General features: G+C 42.1%; 1 protein-coding gene across 1 annotated transcript; it reads left to right on the top strand.

Moving 5' to 3' along the window:
- Window positions 1-284: 284 nt before the first annotated feature.
- LOC311224969 (histone-binding protein RBBP4) lies at window positions 285-22,508 on the top strand. Its single transcript, XM_084310141.1, has 12 exons — window positions 285-397; window positions 3,878-3,928; window positions 4,627-4,774; window positions 9,509-9,654; window positions 10,758-10,931; window positions 13,048-13,163; window positions 15,370-15,530; window positions 16,564-16,690; window positions 18,854-18,931; window positions 19,113-19,247; window positions 19,354-19,464; window positions 21,574-22,508. The coding sequence occupies exons 1-12, from the start codon at window positions 382-384 to the stop codon at window positions 21,634-21,636; spliced, it is 1,326 nt and encodes a 441-aa protein (XP_084166267.1). The 5' UTR covers window positions 285-381; the 3' UTR covers window positions 21,637-22,508.

The following is a 22,508-nucleotide window of genomic DNA, read 5'->3' on the forward strand; positions in this document are numbered from 1 at the left end:
CGGCGTTTTATTGGCGTCGTCGGTTTTTTGGCCAACCTGCAAATGCGCATAATTGTAACTGTATAAGTTCAGTTTATAAACCTATCCATAACCCTAAACTCAACCACTCCCACACTACCTAAAAATGAAAAATAAATGTAAAAATTGTCTTCCGGATCATCCGATCTAGCATCAGCCACATTCAGGAAGTAGCTAGCTGCTCATGGGCGTGTTGTTTGCAGTGACAACTTCCTGTCCATTTTACTCAACAGCGATTGGCTCTCCGGGTTCTAGTACACTACGTACTGACTTGGCGCCATAGACAGGCTGTCTGCGTGCTGTTTTCAAAGCGCTGTCTCCAACATTATTCTTCAACAATACTAGCTGTTTAGCTATAACACCATGACGGACAAAGAAGGTAATTACGTTAAAAACGACATTTTGATGGCTAAACCTGCGTTTCTTTGGTAAAAAATAATGACCAAAAACGAGCCATTTCAATGCTAGACCGGTCATTCTTGGCGCGCCAGCCAGCATCACCTTTGCTTTCATTGTTACAAAGTAACCAGTGCTTGTTGTTAGCTAGCTCATCTAACTCATCTACTGTTGTGAATTATTTGATGTTTCAGCCCCATAGTCCGGATTGGATGATGTGTCAAAGACAATTAGCCTCGGTTGTAACGGACTACTATTTGGGAATGTAACTAGTTTATCTTGTTAATGTATGTTGGATAGACCACTAGCTTGTCACAATCTTATGCACACATTGTGCACAGGGGCTCATTTATCAAGTTGCATTTATCAACCAGGATAACTAGTTGTCCATTCCTTACTTGCATTTGTTGTTTAGTTGCTCAACGTACCCAAACATGTTGTTAATGTTTTATTTATACACTTAAAATACATGTACCTCTCAAATGCACTCTGGCAGTTTACAATCAAGAAAACAATTGCATACTTAAATGCAAATTGCATACTTAAAATTGATATTCCAGTCCAAATATATATATATATATATATATATATATATATATAAACATGCTATGTATAGATAGTATTGAAAGTAATTGAGCAGTCTTAACTATGGGCTCAGTCTGTAGCGCTGTGTCTGAACTTTTTCACATGGAAAGCTTTGCGTATGATCTGTAATCAGAGCCCAGAATGATCTTGACTGCTGGGCCCTCTTCTGGATTCTAGAGACTGATCTTGGTTGTTTGTGATGTTAAAGTGCCAAGTTTTCTGATGTGCCAAACCTTCAGTCTTTTCAGGATGAACATGCTGTTGGTTTTGCTTTCTTTGTGATTTCATTCACCTGCATGTCCCATCGTAGCTGGTATACCCAACCCCTACTGTGCCCAATTGCATAGGATGAGTTTGGGTGAAAAAAGTAAACACCATGATGGGCCAGAAAACAAATCGCAACTCAGTTGATCGCTTGTAAAGTGCAATGTTTATCATCTTTTCCTCAAACTGAGCTATGCAATCTGACACATGATTGCATTTTCAGGGGTGACATGCCAGGTCAAAATGAGGGTTCCTAATGGGTTTCCCTAATTTTGAAGTTACCTGCTGGTCACCAAATTTTTGCACATATGCAGTCAAGTCACGTGTCGGATTGCATTGCTCAGTTTGAGGAAAAGCCATCTGCAGTGCTTCCTTGGATTAAAAACATTGCACTGACTTTACAAATGATTGACTGAACTATTGCAACTCTGTGCCATCAATGCGACCGAGGTAGTGTCATAAGTTAACAAAGTAATTTCACATCTTTACATAATTATTATTAAAAAAAAATTAACATCGCGTCGAATTGGTGAGCGTTTGTTTTCTGGTCTGTTATCTTCACCCAAGGTTGGGTGGACTGGACAAGCTAGCCACATCGTGGGTCAGCTTGTACCCACAGGCCAAGGAGCTTTGTGGCTGGAACACTCCATCCTAATGCCAGCAATACTCAAGTTTGCCATCAGTGCCATGGTGGGTGGGTTTTTCGCGAAGCAGACATTGAGTACCTTGCATTTGGTCTGATTTAAGATTTCATGATTCTATTCACCTCGGTCCAGTCTGATGGTTCACATAAGGTCATTTTGCATGGTGCTGGCTTCCTTTGAATTGAATTGAATGAATTTTTATTCACACACACACACGATACATTTTACATGCGAGTATCCTCATGTGATAACATGTCGCAAATTGTGTGCATGTGCCAGGTCTCCCAAGAAGCTATTTAAAGCTTTTGGAGGGAGCCTGAACACAGATACAAACAGTATATGAACAAACAAAACAATAACAAATAAACACAAAACAAAAAAATACAACGTGGGTAGGTTTACACACCTACCTACTAACTGATATATAACAGAGATACATAATACAGACAATTTTATTCCTAAGTTATAATTTTAATTAGAGATATGATTTTATCAGTTCCTCTTTCAGTGATTTTTTAAAGGTTTTAAAGGTATTAGTCATTTTTAGATTTTCATCAAGCTTGTTCCAGATCTGTGGACCCCTGCATGCTATGCTTAGGCTAGCACAATTTAGCCTTCTCCTCTTGCCAGATATAAGATGCTTGTTTCTTGTGTTGTGGATGTGCAGTGGTTGGCAGACTGGGACAAGCTCAGACAGTCTGTGATTCATGTTGTTGACAACTTGATACATAATTGATGCGTTTTGATGAATGTTAAATTCAGCGAGCCTCAGGAGACCAAAGCAATGGAAAAGAGGCTTTGAGTGCGCTCGATACTCCTCGATACTCCTCCTTTGAGTGCGCTTTACCCTCCTAACCTCCAGGAAATCCAAATCATCCACCCACTTCCACCTTTCTGCTCTTGTCTTGCCTATAAAGAGGCACTGTTTATTTTGGCCAGGAAGAGTATTTGGACCCAAATGAGTCCCATCATTCATGTGGTAGGCCGCAAGAAAGAGTCTCCCATTCAGACCAGCTAGAGTGATACCTAGGGATCATGGGTATCGTCCAAATCACGTCGGTACTACCGAGTACCGATTCACGTGAGATCCACTGGTGCCATTTACAGTAAATGTTAAAAAAAAAATAAAAAATCTCCTCCACGAAACCTAATGAAGTGTGCCTCACGTCAACATTCACACGCACAATACACGCTTACCTAGGATTTTACTTGGTTCAACAACAAAGCAGTCGGGGCAATGGCAAGCCTAAAAACAGTCGCAAGTGTGGTTACACTTTACAAAGCTAGATGCAGACAACGCTTGCTGCAATATTATATATTATATATATATATTAAAGGGGAACTATTTTACTATTTCTTTCACTATTTGGGCACTTTTACACTTCCTGTGAGTCTATGGAACACCTCTGTAATATATATATTTTTTTTATTCATTGTTTTGTATTTCTAATCAAGTCCTCAAAAACAGCATTTTTCTACCTCAAGATCTCGAGCTGTTTTGAGGCTGGGCTCCTAAACCACTGCGGAGCGTCGTCTTCGCCTGAACATTAACATGCAGCGGTGACTATATGACATCACATATAGGCACATTTTCAAACGACTCAGTTCAGTGAGGGTGAATATTGTGAGAGGAGAATTGGAAGAATGCGCCAATATGAGAATTTTGAGACATAGATCATATTAATATAAGTTCACATAGCTAGGAAACAATGCTAAACACTCAAAGGCCATTTATAAGATAGTTCCCCTTTAACAAATTGTTCTAAATAAATAATAATGATAATAAATAATTAGAAGTTTGGACATGTTTTTTTACAACTGAGGTAGGTAGATAACATTTTTGAGACTAAAGTACCGGGAAAAAAGGTACCGTTGGGTACCGGTATCGATTCACAGGTACCGGTATTGGTTCAAATGTGAAAGCTACCCGACCCTACTAATACCTCATCATCCGCTTTTCTTCCTGTCAGAAAGCTGCACGCCCACCGTAGTAGATCTGGACCAACCCCTCGCTCCCACAGGTCAGTGGCCAGCCTCTCAGGCCTCATCACACCGTTAATCTACTGTCTGTGTCTGTGTGTCTTGTGTTGCGTCTCTGAGAACCAGGCCGTCTGTGGTAGATATTTAAAGGAAAACTCCAACATTTTGGGAAATTAGCTTATTTGCCATCTACCCTGGAGTTAGACAAGAAGATGCATACCTTTTTCTTCTCTGTGCATGCAGTAGGAGTAGGAAGACGTTGGGAACTAGGCTAATGGAGGAACTTACTTCCAGTGACTGACGCTAAGCTAGGCTAACAGTGCACGTCTTCCTACTCCTACTGCATGCACAGAGAAGAAAAGGGTATGTATCTTAACACTCCAACCTTTTGGGAACCCTGGAGTTAGACAAGAAGATGCATACCCTTTTCTTCTCTGTGCATGCAGTAGGAGTAGGAAGACGTTGGGAACTAGGCTAATGGAGGAACCTACTTCCAGTGACTGACGCTAAGCTAGGCTAACGGTGCACGTCTTCCTACTCCTACTGCATGCACAGAGAAGAAAAAAGGTATGTATCTTCTTGTCTAACTCCAGGGTAGATGGCAAATAAGCTGATTTCCCAAAATGTTGGAGTTTTCCTTTTAAAGAGGCAGTGGGTTGTAGTAGATCTTCCCTTTTTTATCATCATATCATCATCTTAGCGCATGCTTGTCTTTTGACGGTTGACTTGTGCCGTACAGCGGCATTTGACGATGCTGTGGAGGAGAGGGTGATCAATGAAGAGTACAAGATCTGGAAGAAGAACACCCCCTTCCTGTATGACCTGGTGATGACCCACGCCCTGGAGTGGCCCAGCCTCACCGCGCAGTGGCTGCCCGACGTCACCAGGTGAGACGCCACCCGCTGCAACCCGTGATGATACCGGTCGTACACACTGCGCGTCCCCATCCACGATACCTGGGCTTTGGGTATCGGTCGATAGAGTTCCGATCCGATCCACAACTTTTAATGAACAGTATAGACTTGGACCGTCATTTTGGGGTCATTGGATATACAAATGATTGAATGAATGAATGATTTTATTTCTGTCTTATTTTACAAAGCATAGTAGTAGAACATAAAAATAATAAAAATGAAATGACCGAAAAGGTGTAGGCTGAAGCAGAGGCTTATAATAGACCTATCGCTAAGCCACGCCCCCTTTGAAAACTCAGACACAAAGCCGACCGTGAATGACTCTCGTTGACGATGGCTGCAGGCAGCCCCTTTCCTGACTGTGATGCAAGCCTTGCTTCACAGTCACGAAAGGGGCTAGGCCGCTGGAGATTTACCACAGCAGGTAATGGACCTGTTTTTTTAAAGATAACACAAATATTTCATCTAGAAGCAGACGGAGAGGGTTACAATATGCAGTGGAAAAGTACGTTCATGAGATACACATTTACCTTAGACCTCCATGGTGATGCCGGCATTAGCTATAGATAACGTCTCAAGCATTACTTACAGTTGACTTGATTGAAGATTACAAGAACTATGACGATAATCCATGATTACTACTATTGCTGATACATTTAGTTTAGTGGTCCAACGCAGTATACGAGCTAGACCCGACAGTTGTGTCACTAGTCACTAGAATGAGGAAAAAAGTGAGAGCTGTCACTTGCCAACAATCCTCCTCCATAAAGGGGTGAGACGTCAGAGAATGGTATGCTGCCTGCACATTCTAGTGTACATCACGTCAAATGATTGATTACACTAACTATAAATGTATAGTGATAGAGACCAAAGTAAAAATACCTAATAATAAAATAGACCTAATAGGGGGCGACAGTGGCTTGGAAGTAGAGCAGTCGTCTGGTAATCCGGAGGTTCCCGGTTTGATTCTCGCTCCTCCCGGGCAGCGTGTCGAAGTGTCCTTGAGCAAGACACTGATGAGCAGGTTGGCACCTTGCATGGTTGCCTCCACCGTCGGTGTGTGAATGTGTGAGTGAATGGGTAAGATGTGAGAAACAAATTGTAAAGCGCTTTGGATAAAAGCGCTATATAAATACAACCATTTACCATTTACCAAAATACCTGTAAATCACAGTAAATGGGTACAGCCTAGGTCAGGACATAGCTTTTCTTATAACACTAAGTATAAGTTATATTTAATATAAATATAAATAAATGCATATACAACACATTCTCAAGATGGATCACTCTGATTAGAAAAGAAACCCCACAACTAAAGTGTACATAAATAGCCACTATTTTTTATATATACATGGATTTACAGTTACACAAATGGATGTACGATATAAACTGGAATAGCAAACAATATCATGTGTTGTTGTGATACACCAATGTAATTTAACATTATATTCTTCTAGTACTTCCATTATGGATTAATAGCCTGGTCTATAAAAGAAAGGTTGAGATCCAAGGCAGCTCTACAATTTTTTAAAAAGCCTTTATTTAGTGGCTTACATTATTTAGAAAAATCTTTTTTTTAAATCCGACACCCTGAAGAAGGCCATGCAGGCCGAAACATGTCTGATTTAAAAAAAAGATTTTTCTAAATAATGTAAGCCACTAAATAAAGGCTTTTTAAAAAATTGTAGAGCTGCCTTGGATCTCAACCTTTCTTTTATAAGCGAATCCTACCCCGGATTTAATCCAAAGAGCACCTACCTGAAACAAAATAAGAACGCTGAAGCCCTCTCCATATCCTCTGTTTTGTAATAGCCTGGTCTGTTGACATTTGCAATATCAGCAACTGTTGATGAAGATTAAGTACTTTAACATTGTAAACCAGCAATCTGAGGGACACAGAGCAGCATAACTGGACCACTTTAACAACCTTCAGGTCAATCGAGGGTTGAATGCACAAGAACACCCTATAGAATATGTACTGTACTTTTACTTTTGAAACTTAATACAGTACTGTAGTGATTGTAATGGTACATAATTCACCCACAGACCTATTGTTAGGAACAGTCTAGAAAATGTGTGCCGCCCGAACATTCTGGAACGTGTGTGATGATGTCATGGCAGTACATTCTAGAACCTTAGTTCTCCCCGATCATTCTCGAACGTTGGTGATGATGTCATAGTAGGACCTTCTAGAACCTCTAACATTCCTATTTAAGCATTCTGTTTAGCTTTCTAGTAATGTCCACCTTCCATTGGGGGAGCCTGGTGCCCACAGGCCGGCACTCCTCATCTGGAGTAAGAGGGGAGGAGAGAGGGGTGATGGATAAGGAGAGAGGGGTGATGGATAAGGGGAGAGGGATGAGGGGGAGAGGTGAATGAGGAGAGAGGGATGAGGGAGAGAGGTGAATGAGGAGAGGGGGATATTATTCAGTTCATATATTCAGTTCATCCATGACATGATTGTAAAGCTGCACACATTCCATGATGCTCACTTTAGTCCAAAAACATAAATCAGACCTCTTTCATTGTCACTCATGTCCTGTCTTGGGTTGACCTGTGTCGTCTCTGTGAGGGCAGTAACATATCCAGCACACCTCATTCTGTGAAAAAAAACACAAAAAGCTGAGTATTAGCTAAGCATAGACGGATAATAATAGTTCATTTATGGAGCATCTTTCATACATAAAATGCAGCTCAAAGTGGATTTTATTGACAACAAACATAACAACTTTGACAGATCAACATTTGTGTTAGCCTTGTCAGGGATAAAACGAAAAGTCCAGGACTTATTTACTGTTTACATCGTTGTCCCTGTTGTTACTGGTTTCAAGTGGCACTATGGCATCTGAAGTGCATCGAGCATTCTTAGTGCATGTAGTAGTATTCATGTTATTAGTATTCTGTTGTCTGTTAGCCAGTTCTTTATACTATCAATGGTGGTCACTACATTACATCTATAACTGTCCTTGTTGGTCATCATTTCCACTGTTATGCAACTGGCTTGCGGTAACGTTGCTGACGTTATGATGCAGAAAGCTAACCTTATGATACAGAAGGCTCACATTATGATACAGAAGGCTCACGTTTTGATACAGAAAACTAACCTTATGATACAGAAGGCTCACGTTATGATACAGAAAGCTAACCTTATGATACAGAAGGCTCACGTTATGATGCAGAAAGCTAACCTTATGATACAGAAGGCTCACGTTGGATACAGAAGGCTCACGTTATGATGCAGAAAGCTAACCTTATGATGCAGAAATATCTGCGGTATCGTTACATGTTGGCAGCTAACGTTAGCTAACTGGGCTGGATATACGATAGCTATACGATTGCTAAGTCAAACGTTAGCAAACTAATAGTTTGGTCTACGTTTCTAATACATGCTGTCAAATATTATGTCTTTATGAATTGACCTTACCTTTGTGCAAACATAAGTGTCCTTGGTAATGGTCTTCACATTCAGTTGTGTATGTGGTCGACGACACAACAGAATCCATCGCTTGCATTTCTCTAGTTTTCGTTTGGGCTTCGGAAAAGGTATGAAATATACTCCTCCATCCAGTCTTTCAGGGTACCTGGTGTCCGAATTACAGGTACCCCACGCACAGCGTTTCACCATCGGATATTAGGTAGATAATAACATATAAACTGAACTCTTCACAGTGGTTTCGATCACAGCCATCTGGTTTGATGCGCCACAAATGGGTTTTCTCTTGTTGTTCGACTATTCTCCAAGCTAGGATTTTTGCTGTGATATGATTGGACAAATTCTATTTGGGGCGCGTGGTTTAGCGACAGGTCTATTGCCTACCCTTTTACATTACATTATTTACCCAAAAAGAAAATACAAAAAAGAAACATAATTCAGTCCATTTAGCAAAGGTTACAAAAGTTTCATAGTTTTATGTACAAAACGTACACATTTATTTATGTTTTTCTTTTATATATATATATCTTTTCTTTTTCTTTTTTCCTTTGTCACTATTTGAATACAGTTATGTTTATAGATCAAATATAATTAGGATAATAATAAGGTTGAAATATAATACATTTATAGAGAGTTAACGAATAAAAAATGCAGCAAATCAAGTCACTTTGCTTTGATTTCTGGCATGTTGGGCGTGTTTCTTGGTATCGGATTTTAGTATTGTGGAAATTCTCCGATTAGGATATTCTATTTTAACCTGGTATCGTTATCGGTACGCCCCTAATAATTACACACCAGCCAGCCGCTGTAAGCTCCGGTGTGCGCCTGACAGAACAAAGACTGATGTGATGTGTGTTCCTACAGTCATGCGTATCCTTTAGGGGTGGGAATCACCAGAGCCCCACGATACAATATTATCACAATACTAGAGTCGCAATATTGCGATATATTTAGATTTATTACCCTTTTTTCAACTGCAAATTGTGTCCCCAATGGAAAACATTAACATCTGCAATAAACAAATATACATCATCTGTTTTTTATCTAATACGATAAATTATTCAGTCTGTTCACCTCATTACAATAATTTCTATTGCAGTAAAATGGGACTGTCAAGCAAAAAAGATTATTATAATTGTTTTTTTTTAATATCGATACAATATTGACATGCAACATATTGTTGTATCGATAATTATTTCCCCACCCCTAATGTCCATGTCACGTGGCGTTTCCGTCTGCATAATGTATGTTTTGCATCTCTTCTGTCGTCGCAGGCCAGAGGGGAAGGATTACAGCGTGCACAGGCTGGTGCTGGGAACACACACCTCCGATGAGCAGAATCACCTTGTGATCGCCAGCGTGCAGCTCCCTAATGACGACGCCCAGTTTGACGCCTCACACTACGACAGTGAGAAAGGAGGTGAGGAAAGAGGTGGAAACCTAGGCATACGTTGTTTTTCTAGGCCATTTATGTTCAAAGTATGAATGGATGAATAGGTTCTTTGTTATTCATTTGCAATTGGTCACTAGACCAAAAATCGAGACAGAAACACGATTAACAAGAGAACAGAATGCAGCTATGAGCTGTTATCATCATTACAATCGCAGCATATTATCATTGTCGCCATCATCCTTTGTCATAATATACAGTCCAGGATTTTTATTTGTTTGCCTGTCTCGTATTTACCGGCCAATGGCAGTCTATCATTTTAATTGGCCAGCAAATGTAAATCTTGAAGGCAAAAAAAAAATATATATATATATATATATACTGTATGTATATATTACATTGGCCGTAGCGACGCGAGTGAATATGCATGGTGTGTGGCAGCCATGGGTTACTGAATGCATAGACTAACTGCCCTGTCCTGCGACGAGAGAGGGCGTTTTCTGGCAACACACATTTGCAAGAGGCCACAGTAACGGAGAAACAGACGTCCCCTTTCTACCAAATCCCCCCCACTACTGACGTTAACCACGAAGAGGAACATGCGGGAAACCTCGAGGTGGAACCAAACCGATCCGTCAGCGAGGCAACAAGTATGAAGTACAGGTCGAGCTACACTATCCTCGCTAATTACGTTAACGCCGGGTAGCGTAATGTGAGATCGACCGATGGAGTCGTCTGCCAGCGGAGATATTGTTACATCAGAGAAGGAATTCATTCACAAAATGGATCATTATTCAACGTTAAGCCATTATTACTCCTTAACCGACCGTTAAGTACTTGTGATTACTTCCCCATGCCCTGATTTCATGCATTTCTTTATGACCGCACCTCTATTAAATTATGTGGCCGTTAGATTTTACATTTGACCGGTAAATTAGAATGTTACAGGCCACGCAAGCGGAAACCCTGGTTGAGTCATCAACTTCTATGGGCTGACCACCGGGCCATTATGGCTAGTTTTACAACAGTAAAACATGACCCCCTGGAACACTGGTAATACAAGCGGCACACTTAGCTGAACAACTTTGTGCTTTTGAACGTGTGCTTACATTTCTCTCGTCCTATTGTTTCAGAGTTCGGAGGCTTTGGTTCGGTGAGTGGTAAGATAGAGATCGAGATCAAGATCAACCACGAGGGCGAGGTGAACAGGGCGCGCTACATGCCCCAGAACCCCTGCATCATCGCCACCAAGACTCCCACCAGTGACGTGCTGGTCTTTGATTACACCAAGCACCCCTCCAAACCAGGTGGGACTCCAGTCAAAGTTTGCGTTCGTTTAGCTTAATCTGTATTTTTTTGTCTTGTTTTTTGTTGTTGTTGTTGTTGTTGTTGTTGTTGTTGTTTTTATTTTTATTGTTAACACATTGTGCGCCAAAAATGTGATAATTTGTTATTGCCCGCCATGCGTTGTGCACCAACAACGAATAAACACGTTTTTGGGATCAATATTTCTTTTTTTCGCCATGGCATTCATAATTCATCCAGCCTCCCTCCGGGACTGCAGCTGAACCCTGTCTGATATTGCAACGCCTCAATACCGCCGCTTGGTGGATGTCGGGCGAGTTACACTCCAAGCCAAACCGGAAGTGGCACTCGGTGCATCGAGGAAATTCCTCCGGCAGTAATATCTTGTAACGTGGGTCTAGAATAGAATAGAATAGAATCTTTATTGTCATTGTTGGTACAACGAAATTTTGTTTGGAGCATCACCACTGGCATACAAACATAAAATATAGCATGTGCAAAATAATAATGTCAATAATAATATAATAATATAGTATCAATGTCCTCAATAATAATAATATACCATCAATGTCCCAAGTGCAATAGTGCTAGTGCAAATAAATAAATATTACAGTGACAGTCCAGTTGAGTTAATGGATGGAGGGGGGGGGGGGGGGGGCTTGACTTGCAATGGATGAAATAGTGTATAGTGCAGCAATGCAAGTCCGGTTCACAGTTATTGTTGTAATGGAGAAGTGGGAGTTATGTCACCGGGGGTTGGGGATGGGGTGTGCGAGGGGGGGGGGGGGTGCGGGGCGGCAAGTTGATGTTGATCGTTGAGCAGCCTGACAGCCCATGGATAGAGGCTGTTGGTCAGTCTGCTAGTTCAGGACTGGATGGATCTATACCTTCGACCAGAGGGCAGCAGTTGAAAAAGATGGTGTGCTGGGTGTTACTGGTCCTGTAAGATGTTATTCACACGACGTAGGCAGCGGGAGGTGAAGACTGTGGAGATATCTGGGAGGCTAGCTCCATTGATCCTCCTTGCAGCCTTGACCACTCTGTGGAGGGCCTCCTTCTCTGCCCTGGTGCAGCTGGAAAACCACACCAGTAGTCCGTACGTGAGCACACTCTCTACTGCGCAGTGGTAGAAGTTGGCCATCAGTCCCTGTGGGAGTTTAGCCCATCTAAGCTTCCGCAGATAGAAGAGGCGTTGCTGTGCTTTCCCCACAGCAGTGGTACACACTCGAGTGCATGGGATTGCTTTCGAAACGCAATAATCAATATGATTTCGGCGTTTATTGCGTCATACAAACGGAAATGGATCTAGCAGATCGATGTCAAATAATTGGAATATTTTTCCTCCAGTCTCATCGGCGAACGGTAAGAGGAATATAATGTTATTTTCAGCCCGATTCTTTATTCATTTCACGGCAATCCATCCATAGCTAATGCGCCAGCTTTCCATAGCCTATTTTCACTGTGCGTCATGATGTTTGCTGAGCTATATCTATATTCTATATTATAGCTATGGAGACAATACTATGGTCATTTGACAGTCACTATTTTCTGTCCAACATGCAAAAAAATTATAATTTTTTTTTCATGAATACGTTTGCGTGTTATCCCGTGGTGAATATTGTATAGTTTCAGAATGATCCGGGCTAATTCCTGAAAGCTGCGTAATGGGGCACTATGTGAATTTAGCTAAAGTCGTTGGCGTTTTTCTGCTGGACACACTACTATTTCCAAATCAAATGTATATAATAGGAATTATGTTTCACATCATGAATGCATCAAGGGGGGGGGGGTCGTTTTTTGATGCTCTGGTCGCCACTAACTGCTTTTGTTTTGAACACCACACACGCTGATCGAATGGATCTATATGAAATCATTGTAGGATCAATGTGGAATTGACGTCGGATGGTCCTTACCTTTGATCGGGGTTATTCCAAAAAGAATATTCCAACTGTCTGATCACGATTTCCAGTATTGATGTCCACCGGGTCCCGGACATAATTGAAAAACGATCTAATAACGTATATATACCTTTTTGGCGTCCAACCGCTGGTGAGCAAACGCGTATATATATACGTGGTTGGCGGAGATTGTGTTAATGTTTATCTTTTGTTATTGCAGACCCCTCTGGAGAATGCACACCAGACCTGCGTCTGAGGGGCCACCAGAAGGAGGGCTACGGCCTCTCCTGGAACCCCAACCTGAGCGGCTGCCTCCTCAGTGCTTCTGATGACCATGTAGGTGACCTGCCACAACAGTTCACTGTTGACTTGCCTTTCTCGCTGTAGGCTGAAGGCCAGTTCTCAAAGTTTGAGGAGTCTTAAGAGAGTGCAAGGGTTCTGGGTAGGAAGAGCATTTGGAACAGAGACGTCCCTCTCCATCAACACAATCATCAGTTGTGCAGTACAGTGTCAGCATCCCCAACACCTTGGATGTTATTCTAAGATTAGATTCACATTTATTCTCATTATACAGCACACAGTACAACGAAAACATTTGGCATCCAACCAGAGTGCAAATGTAAAGTGCAATAGTAATATACAATGTACAGGAGATTAAACTGGGTATAACATATATAATAAATGAGTACTACTGTCAATACTGAGTATAGTGCTAATCCGATACAGTGATGCAGGTATAAATACACTGGTAATAAGTCATACTGGAGTGGCCAGCAACGTAACTAGTAAGGGATATTTACAGATATAGATAACATATCTACAGATATGTAAAAAGGATTATATGCCAGTATGTACAGACATTATGTGGATAGATATATTATGTAAGGTAAGAATATATATATATATATATATATATATATATATATATATAGATATGGTATAAAATGTATTGAATGAGCAGAAAACGGCAGAAAAGCATGAATGTAGGTTTATAATAAAATGGCAGGCTACAGGTTAATAAAACATCAAGCATCATATTTCTTAATGTTGACACTTCCTTGGCCACTGGAGGCATCTTTTACCTTCATGAGTAATGATTATACGTTTCTAAATAAATAACTAGATTCACGCACTTCGATGATCACTTTGGATTGTGGGCAAGTCCCTTAGGTGAAGTTCACAGAGCTACAGACAGACTCATAGTGGTGACAAAAACCATGTTTCCCCTCGGGGATTAAGTAATAAACCATACATACCATACCATAGAGGGCTCAAAAAGTCCAGGGGGCGCCAGGGTGGCGCACCACATAACGCACTGCTGTGCAACACGGACGCCCCGGGTAAAAATTCTCTTAAAAAAAAGTCGACTGTAGACTCGCGGACTCAATGGTCAGGCTGCTAAACGAACAATGAATGAACACTACACAACAACAACCACCAAACACACATAGCACACACATCCACACGCACACACTCACTTTAAACAAACACACTGTAGCACCCACTCCACACACTTTATAGCACACACCCACTTTAAACAAACACACTGTAGCACCCACTCCCCACACTTTATATTTATGGATGAAGGATTGCACTACAACTCGTACACCTTACTGTAAATTGTACCTAAAATTGTACCTCATCCCATTTCTGCTTTGCACTAGATAGTACTGTACATTAGTACACTGCATAGTATTGTGTATTGTATATTATATGGTAACTCAGAACATTGTACATATGTCTATACCGAACACTGTGACCTCATTTTCTTCTTCTAAATTCATGCTATATTATGTTATTATGTTATTTGATACTATCTTGTCTAGCACAGTCTCTGGAGCGTAACAGTAAGAAGCATTTTGTATGAAAGTATTCTGTACTTCTGTATGACAACTATTAAAGAACTTGAACTTGAACTTGAATGGTTTTGTCACAGGACAGTAGGGATGGGTACCGAATCCGGTACTTTTAAGGGTACCGACCGAATCACGTCGGTACTACCGAGTACCGATTTCAGGTGGGATCCACCGGTGCCACATTTCGGTACTGTAAAAAAACGTTCTTTAAAATGTTATTAATTCTTTTAAAGTCCGATCACGTCAACGTTCCATTTACCGCGAAACGAAACCTATGAAGTGTGCCGTCAACAACGCTCGCACTACAATACACGCTTACCTAGGATTTGACTTGATTCAACAACAAAGCAGTCGGGGCAATGGCGAGCCGAAAACGGTCGCAAGTGTGGTTACACTTTACAAAGCTAGATGCAGACAATATTATACATTATATATATATATTAACATTGTTCTAAATAAATAATAATGATAATAAATTATTTGACGTTTGGACACTTTTTTTTTACAACTGAGGTAGGTAGATTACATTTTTAGAGACTAAAGTACTGAAAAAAGGTACCGGTATCTGTTCAAATGTGAACGGTACCCAACCCTACGGGACGGCCCTGTGCCCTCTCGAACTTCAAAGTCTGCGAGATGTTTGGATTCATCCGTGGTCTCGCACTCTTCCCCTCCCTCCTCTGCAGACCATCTGCTTGTGGGACATCAGCACGGTGCCCAAGGAGGGGAAGATTGTGGACGCCAAGACCATCTTCACGGGCCACACCGCCGTGGTGGAGGACGTCTCGTGGCACCTGCTGCACGAGTCCCTCTTCGGATCCGTGGCGGACGACCAGAAGCTGATGATGTAAGTGGCCCTCGTTACGACGATGGAACCCACTGACCTCGGGAGGCGTTTGTTTCTCCTGTGAGCCTCATCAACAAGGCTCGGGACTCTCACTGACACCCCCCCCCCCCACTGTTACATTAACACACCCCTACTGGACTATATACTTGTTTCTCATTCTAACATCTGCCCAGTTGTACAGCCCTGGCCTATTCCTATTTTATTTTTACTTATAATTGTACTATATTCTATTGTGCTATATTTCATTTAGTTTATATCCCATTTTATTCAACCTCTTATTTTTTTTTTTATCCACTTTTTCTCCCATTTTCTATATTTTCCTCCCATCCCAATTTCGTATCATCCAATTCAACCCTCCCCTGTCACGGACGCTGTTTCTTGCCTCCCACAAGCCGGCTGCAATGTGGACTAAGTCATACATAACACAAGTCCCCTCCGGTACTTGAGGTAACAGCAGTCGCATCTTTTCACCTGTGCAGCTCGATCTCTCAGTGGCGAGGAGTAACGCGTGGGAGGCTCACGCTGCCCCCGACACTTCCTGATTCTACTGCGCAGGCGCACCAACCGACCTGTAGGAGTCGCTGTCCACAACGCCCGATCCCCACCCATCAGTTTCCCACCCCCTAATACGGCCAATGTGTATTAGTACGGACGACCAGCTAAACTGAAAGCAAATGTGGAGCGCTGGGCTCGAACTGACGAGCCCAGCATCTCCAGCATTTCGTGGCGAGCGCCTTGCCCACTACGCCACGTAGCCGCCCTATTCAACCTCTTATTTACAGTTGTACAACCCTGGCCTATAATTTATTTCATAATTATATTATTCTATTGTGCTTAACTTAGCTCATATTTCATTGTATTTTACTCCACCACTTTATTTTATATCCTGTCTGTCTACTAATGTTGCACCGATAATCCAAAGCAAATTTCTTGTATGTGAAAACTACTTTGCAATAAAGACCTTTCTGATTCTGATTCCTTGTAACATTGCTTTTTAACAACATCTTCTGTCTGTTGTGTTTGTGTTTTACAGTTGGGACACGCGGTCCAACAACACCTCCAAGCCCAGCCACGCAGTGGACGCCCACACCGCCGAGGTCAACTGTTTATCCTTCAACCCCTACAGCGAGTTCATCCTGGCCACCGGCTCAGCCGACAAGGTGGGTTCAGCCCCTGCGCCGCGAGCAGACTGAGGACATTTTGTCTAAACCAGGGGTTCTCAAACTTTCTTATACCACGACACAACCCCATTTTATTTAGAATTATTTTTTGGCGACCCCACACTTAACACTTTCAGCGCCAGATGGCGCTGTCTACCGTGTGGTAAGAAGGCCACCGCTTTTAAAGTATACGGATACATGGCGGTGTTTGCAGGGCTCAAACTATATTATATATCATAGCTATGGATATAATACTATTGCCCACTGGACATCAAGTATCTATCGTTCAATTTGTGAAAAAGAAATAATTTTTTCATCCATACATTCCCGTTTTATACCGTGGTGAATATGAGCATAGTTTTAGAGTAATCCTGTCTAATCCGCGTTTAGTGCATTTCACTCAAAACCGTGCCGTTTCTCGCCTGTACGTTTGCGATCTCGGACTCATTCCCAATGATAACACAGGCTCCCTCGATGGATTATGAATGGGAATATCGAATAAAAGAAATAACGACCAAAAACGTTCTCGGGTCTGGCGCCCAACCGCTGGCGAGTTAACCCGATTTATCTCTGGTTTGGCCTCCATTGTGTTAATGTATTTTCTTTTTTTTTTAACAATGTTTTCTCCTTTTCTTTTTTCATACACAAGACAAATATACAGGACAAAAATTACCTTTCAACCCCCTCCATTCCCTAATTATAATTAAACTGACATTCACATAAACATTCAACAAAATAATACAGTAAAATGAATTATAAGAGATAATAAAAATGTAAAAGAACTCTTCGGCCTCTACCTCCCTTTTGTTTTTTTTTAACCTTAATTTACCAGGGTAGGTTCTCTGAGCACGAATGCTTTTTCACTATCCTACTCTATACGAGCTTGGAACTGCACAATCCACACCCCCATCTAGTCATTCACTTGGTCATTAGTTGGATCTAGGTCCTTAACACTTTAAGTGCCGCGCTGTTTTCGGGGCCCATCTAATCAGTGCCACGCTTTAAATGATAGGAGTCCGTCACCTTGTTTGTAGAGCTATAACTATATTCTATATTATAGCTATGGATACAATACTATGGTCATTTGCCAGTGACTTTCTTCCGGTCAAGATGCAAAAAAGAGAGATTTTTCCATGCATACATTTGCGTGTTATACCGTGGTGAATATAAGTATGTTTTTAGATCGGTCTGGGGTAATTCCTGAAATGCTGAGGAATAGCCTTATAGCCGTATTATACTATAACCGTCGTTTCTTGCCTGGACCTGTTATTATTCTCAAATCAAATCTATATCATAGGTATTATGTTTCATCATGAATGCATGAAAGGGGGGGGGTTTGATGCTTTAATCGTCACCAACAGCATATGTTGTGGACTAGCGTTACAGACACACGTTCGGATCGAGCTGAAGACCTGCTTGGATCAACGCAAGATTGATATCATATAGCCCTTACCTTGACTAGGATGTACCCCAAAAAGAATATTCCAATTATCTGATCGTGATACCCAGTAGTGATGTCCATCGTGTCGCCAACATAATCCACCACACATCATGCGTCGGGAGCATTTGATTCTTTTCAATCCGACCATTATAACCGTTGAGCTTGAACAAAAACAAAAAAACTACCCGGACCCATTAGATCGATGCACAGGCCAAGATACAAGGTTTCTAGCTGGATGCGGCCGGTATTGCACTTTGGCGACCTCAGACCCATTCCCTATGGTAACAACAGGTGGATAATGAATAAAAATATCGGAAAAAAAGGAAAAACAACCCAGAAACGTGTTAACACGTTTTTGGCACTCAACGGTCGCGGCCCAGAAACGTGTTAACACGTGATTGGCACCCAAAGTGTTAACAGTATTGTGTAATTTCAACGTGGAATTAAGGAATATCAAAATAAAAGCACACGTTGTTGAACTTGATCATGCATATTTATTAGAACATTTAATTACAGCACTATGTTATCAATACACATTTATAAAACAAGGCATATTTAGCCAAAATATGTTGCCAGAACATGAAGGGGGGAAAAAATGCGCGACCCCACTGTCGCCTACCCACAAACCCCACTTTGGGTCGCAACCTGTAGTTTGAGAACCGCTGGTCTAAACGATTAAATCGGGGGCTTAACTGCTGTGTCGTCACGTCTCCTGCTTTCAGACCGTGGCTCTTTGGGACCTGAGGAACCTGAAGTTGAAGCTGCACTCCTTCGAGTCTCACAAAGACGAGATCTTCCAGGTGAGAAGAGATCTTCCAGATATCTCTCTCACTCTCAATAAATAACATTTGTTTACATCCCAGTATTACTCTTTTTGACCATTTATAAATTCGTAATGACCATCAAGAATCTCTGTGCCTATTCCCCTGTTCTCCCTCTGAGCCTGTAACTGATACCCCTTCTCCTTCCCTCCCTCCCCAGGTTCAGTGGTCCCCCCATAACGAGACCATCCTGGCCTCCAGTGGCACAGACCGCCGTCTGAACGTCTGGGACCTCAGTAAAATAGGAGAGGAGCAGTCGCCAGAAGACGCCGAGGACGGCCCTCCTGAGCTGCTGGTGAGGTCATCCACACCTGTGTGACCCCGTGGCGCTTCTCATCACAAGTTGAATCCAATGTTCTTTAGTGACTCCTCTCTTTCTCTCTTCCTCTTTTCTTCTTTAGTTCATCCACGGGGGACACACCGCTAAGATCTCTGACTTCTCCTGGAACCCCAACGAGCCCTGGGTCATCTGCTCCGTGTCGGAAGACAACATCATGCAAGTCTGGCAGATGGTAAGAGACCCGAGCTGCCCTGCTGTGGTGTGGCTGTTTACCTGCTGTGGTGTGGCTGTTTACCTGCTGTGGTGTGGCTGTTTACCTGCTGTGGTGTGGCTGTTTACCTGCTGTGGTGTGGCTGTTTACCTGCTGTGGTGTGGCTGTTTACCTGCTGTGGTGTGGCTGTTTACCTGCTGTGGTGTGGCTGTTTACCTGCTGTGGTGTGGCTGTTTACCTGCTGTGGTGTGGCTGTTTACCTGCTGTGGTGTGGCTGTTTACCTGCTGTGGTGTGACTGTTTACCTGCTGTGGTGTGGCTGTTTACCTGCTGTGGTGTGGCTGTTTACCTGCTGTGGTGTGGCTGTTTACCTGCTGTGGTGTGGCTGTTTACCTGCGGTGGTGTGACTGTTTACCTGCGGTGGTGTGACTGTTTACCTGCTGTGGTGTGGCTGTTTACCTGCTGTGGTGTGGCTGTTTACCTGCTGTGGTGTGGCTGTTTACCTGCTGTGGTGTGGCTGTTTACCTGCTGTGGTGTGGCTGTTTACCTGCTGTGGTGTGGCTGTTTACCTGCTGTGGTGTGGCTGTTTACCTGCTGTGGTGTGGCTGTTTACCTGCTGTGGTGTGGCTGTTTACCTGTTGTGGCTGTTTACCTGCGGTGGTGTGGCTGTTTACCTGTTGTGGCTGTTTACCTGCGGTGGTGTGGCTGTTTACCTGCTGTAGTGTGACTGTTTACCTGCTGTAGTGTGGCTGTTTACCTGTTGTGGCTGTTTACCTGTTGTGGCTGTTTACCTGCGGTGGTGTGGCTGTTTACCTGCGGTGGTGTGACTGTTTACCTGCAGTGGCACTGGTGTGACTGTTTACCTGCTGTGGTGTGATGTTTTATTCACACTAGGCAGGAGTGATATGACGATCTTTTGATCATCACCGTTGTCATGATATTATGCATTCACAGGGAGACAATAATTGTTCTATTCATAACCTTTGCCATAGCACTCTTAAATGTTTTTCTAAACCATTTAAATGTATCTTAGGCCTGTATCTTAAAGGCTGTGAATGGGAGTTCTATATTGTTACCAGTTGTTAACAGTTTTCAGTAACGTGCAAAATAGTCATGGGGGGGAAAAGTGTAAAATATTCTGATGCATAACGTGAATCATGAAACTATCATATGATACTGTGGCCATATCGCCCACGTCTAATTTATGTGTAATGTATGCATGTAATGAACTCACAGAAGATGCAACACATACAAAAGGGTATTATTGTGATGTTTTGTTAAGGTGTCCCCACTATGCCATTGAATTGCAGTTAGTCTTAAAGGATAACTTCGCTATTTTGGACCTTAGACTCTATTTTGGTCTGTCTACCATGTATCTGACACACGGAGACCATTTCACTAATCGGTCCAGTATTGAGCTACAATCTCCCTGCAGGCTCTCACTGGGCTACAATAGCAGACAATGGGCAATCGTAAATCCTTTGCAACAACAACTATAAATGTGCTTTTCTCAGACAGAAAGCTCAGGATGTATCTTACCGGCCTCAGTATCCTCTCCTGCGAATGAATGAATGAAAACTTTATTTAACAGATTGCAGAATGGGTACAAACAGTACGGCTCAATACACACAATTGTTAAGGGGATGCAGACCAGAGAAAGACGTTTGTCTTGTTTACATCAGGGTCCCCCATTTTCAATTCATAGTGGAATGTGAAATGTATCACAATCTGAATGTTGAAACGACGGTTCCATTTGAGACTGAACTATTACGCCGACCGCACTACGCACTGTAAAAACGTCCGCGCTCTGTTTAGTTGTAGAGAGGGGGCGGGTCATAGAGCACGTAAAAATGTTGTGATCCATTTGTCAGGAGAGCAAACAGAGACCAGTAAGAATACACCCTGAGCGTCCCGTCTCAGAAAAGCACATAATATCGTTGTTTTTGCTAAGCGTTTACGATTGCCCATTGTCTGCTATTGTAGCCCAGTGTGAGCATGCAGGGCCCAGACAGTAGACTATGCAGACTTGTTGTACAGAACTTGTAGTCACTTTGGATAAAAGCATCAGCTAAATGTAAAAATTTAGAATTATGGTTAATAGTTTTTTTTTTTTTTTTTTTTTTTTTGGCAGGCTGAAAATATCTACAACGACGAGGACCCAGAAGGAGTGACTGAGACGGAGGTCCAGGCGTGAGCGGGGGGGGCCTCTCGGGTCACTCTTCTCTTTTGAACCGTGTCAACAACCCATCTCCCCATACTAGATACGGAAGCATTAGTGTCTTTGAAGTACATTTTGGGCAACAGCAGTGGCTTTTGTAGAAAAGGAGGGGGGCGGGGGAGAAGACATTTACATGTTGCATTGTCATCAGATATTTATACAAGGACCGGTCAGATTTTAGTTTGTATGTTTTCAAATGCCCTCACTAGTCGACTTTTGTTTGGCGTTGGTGTGACGGAGGTAAACCGGTGTGTTCTTGGATGTTCGATGCTTCCGTGATCTTTATGAGTTTGTGTTTGTGAGGCTCATCAAAACACATTTCCAGTGTCTCGTTTTTATAAGAAATTGTACATAGATTTTCATTTTATCCGCTTGATATCCATAGCATGTCTTTTCCAAAAAAATGTGTCTGTAGTGTCTCTTGTCTTCTGCATTGTTTTGTCTCTGTGGGCTTTGTCTGATTCCTTGTACTTTGTAAGTGTATTCATAATAAAGTTATATTTACAGTAAGTATCTTTGCTTTGTGCTTCTGCATCAACATTTTCACAATTTTGTTTCAAAATCTGAGTAAAAGTTTCATGTTTGTTTCATGCAGAATCTTGAGTGACATTTTTAAATCGCACTATTAATTATCTAGAGCACATTAATAAGCAGACACTCGAGTGATGAGTCTTATCCATCCATGTCCCCATATATTTAGATCTGCAGGTATTTACAGACGGATATAGAAACTTAAGGCTCCTCTTCTGTAAGGCCTGCCCTGGATTCATCACAGCCTCTACAAGGAAAGCATCACATATTTAAGTCATTTTATTTAAACAGAATTTACCAGTAGTCTATATTGTTGC

The sequence above is a fragment of the Notolepis coatsorum genome (assembly GCF_963971535.1).
Source record: "Notolepis coatsorum genome assembly, chromosome: 3".
Classification (NCBI taxonomy): Eukaryota; Metazoa; Chordata; class Actinopteri; order Aulopiformes; family Paralepididae; genus Notolepis; species Notolepis coatsorum.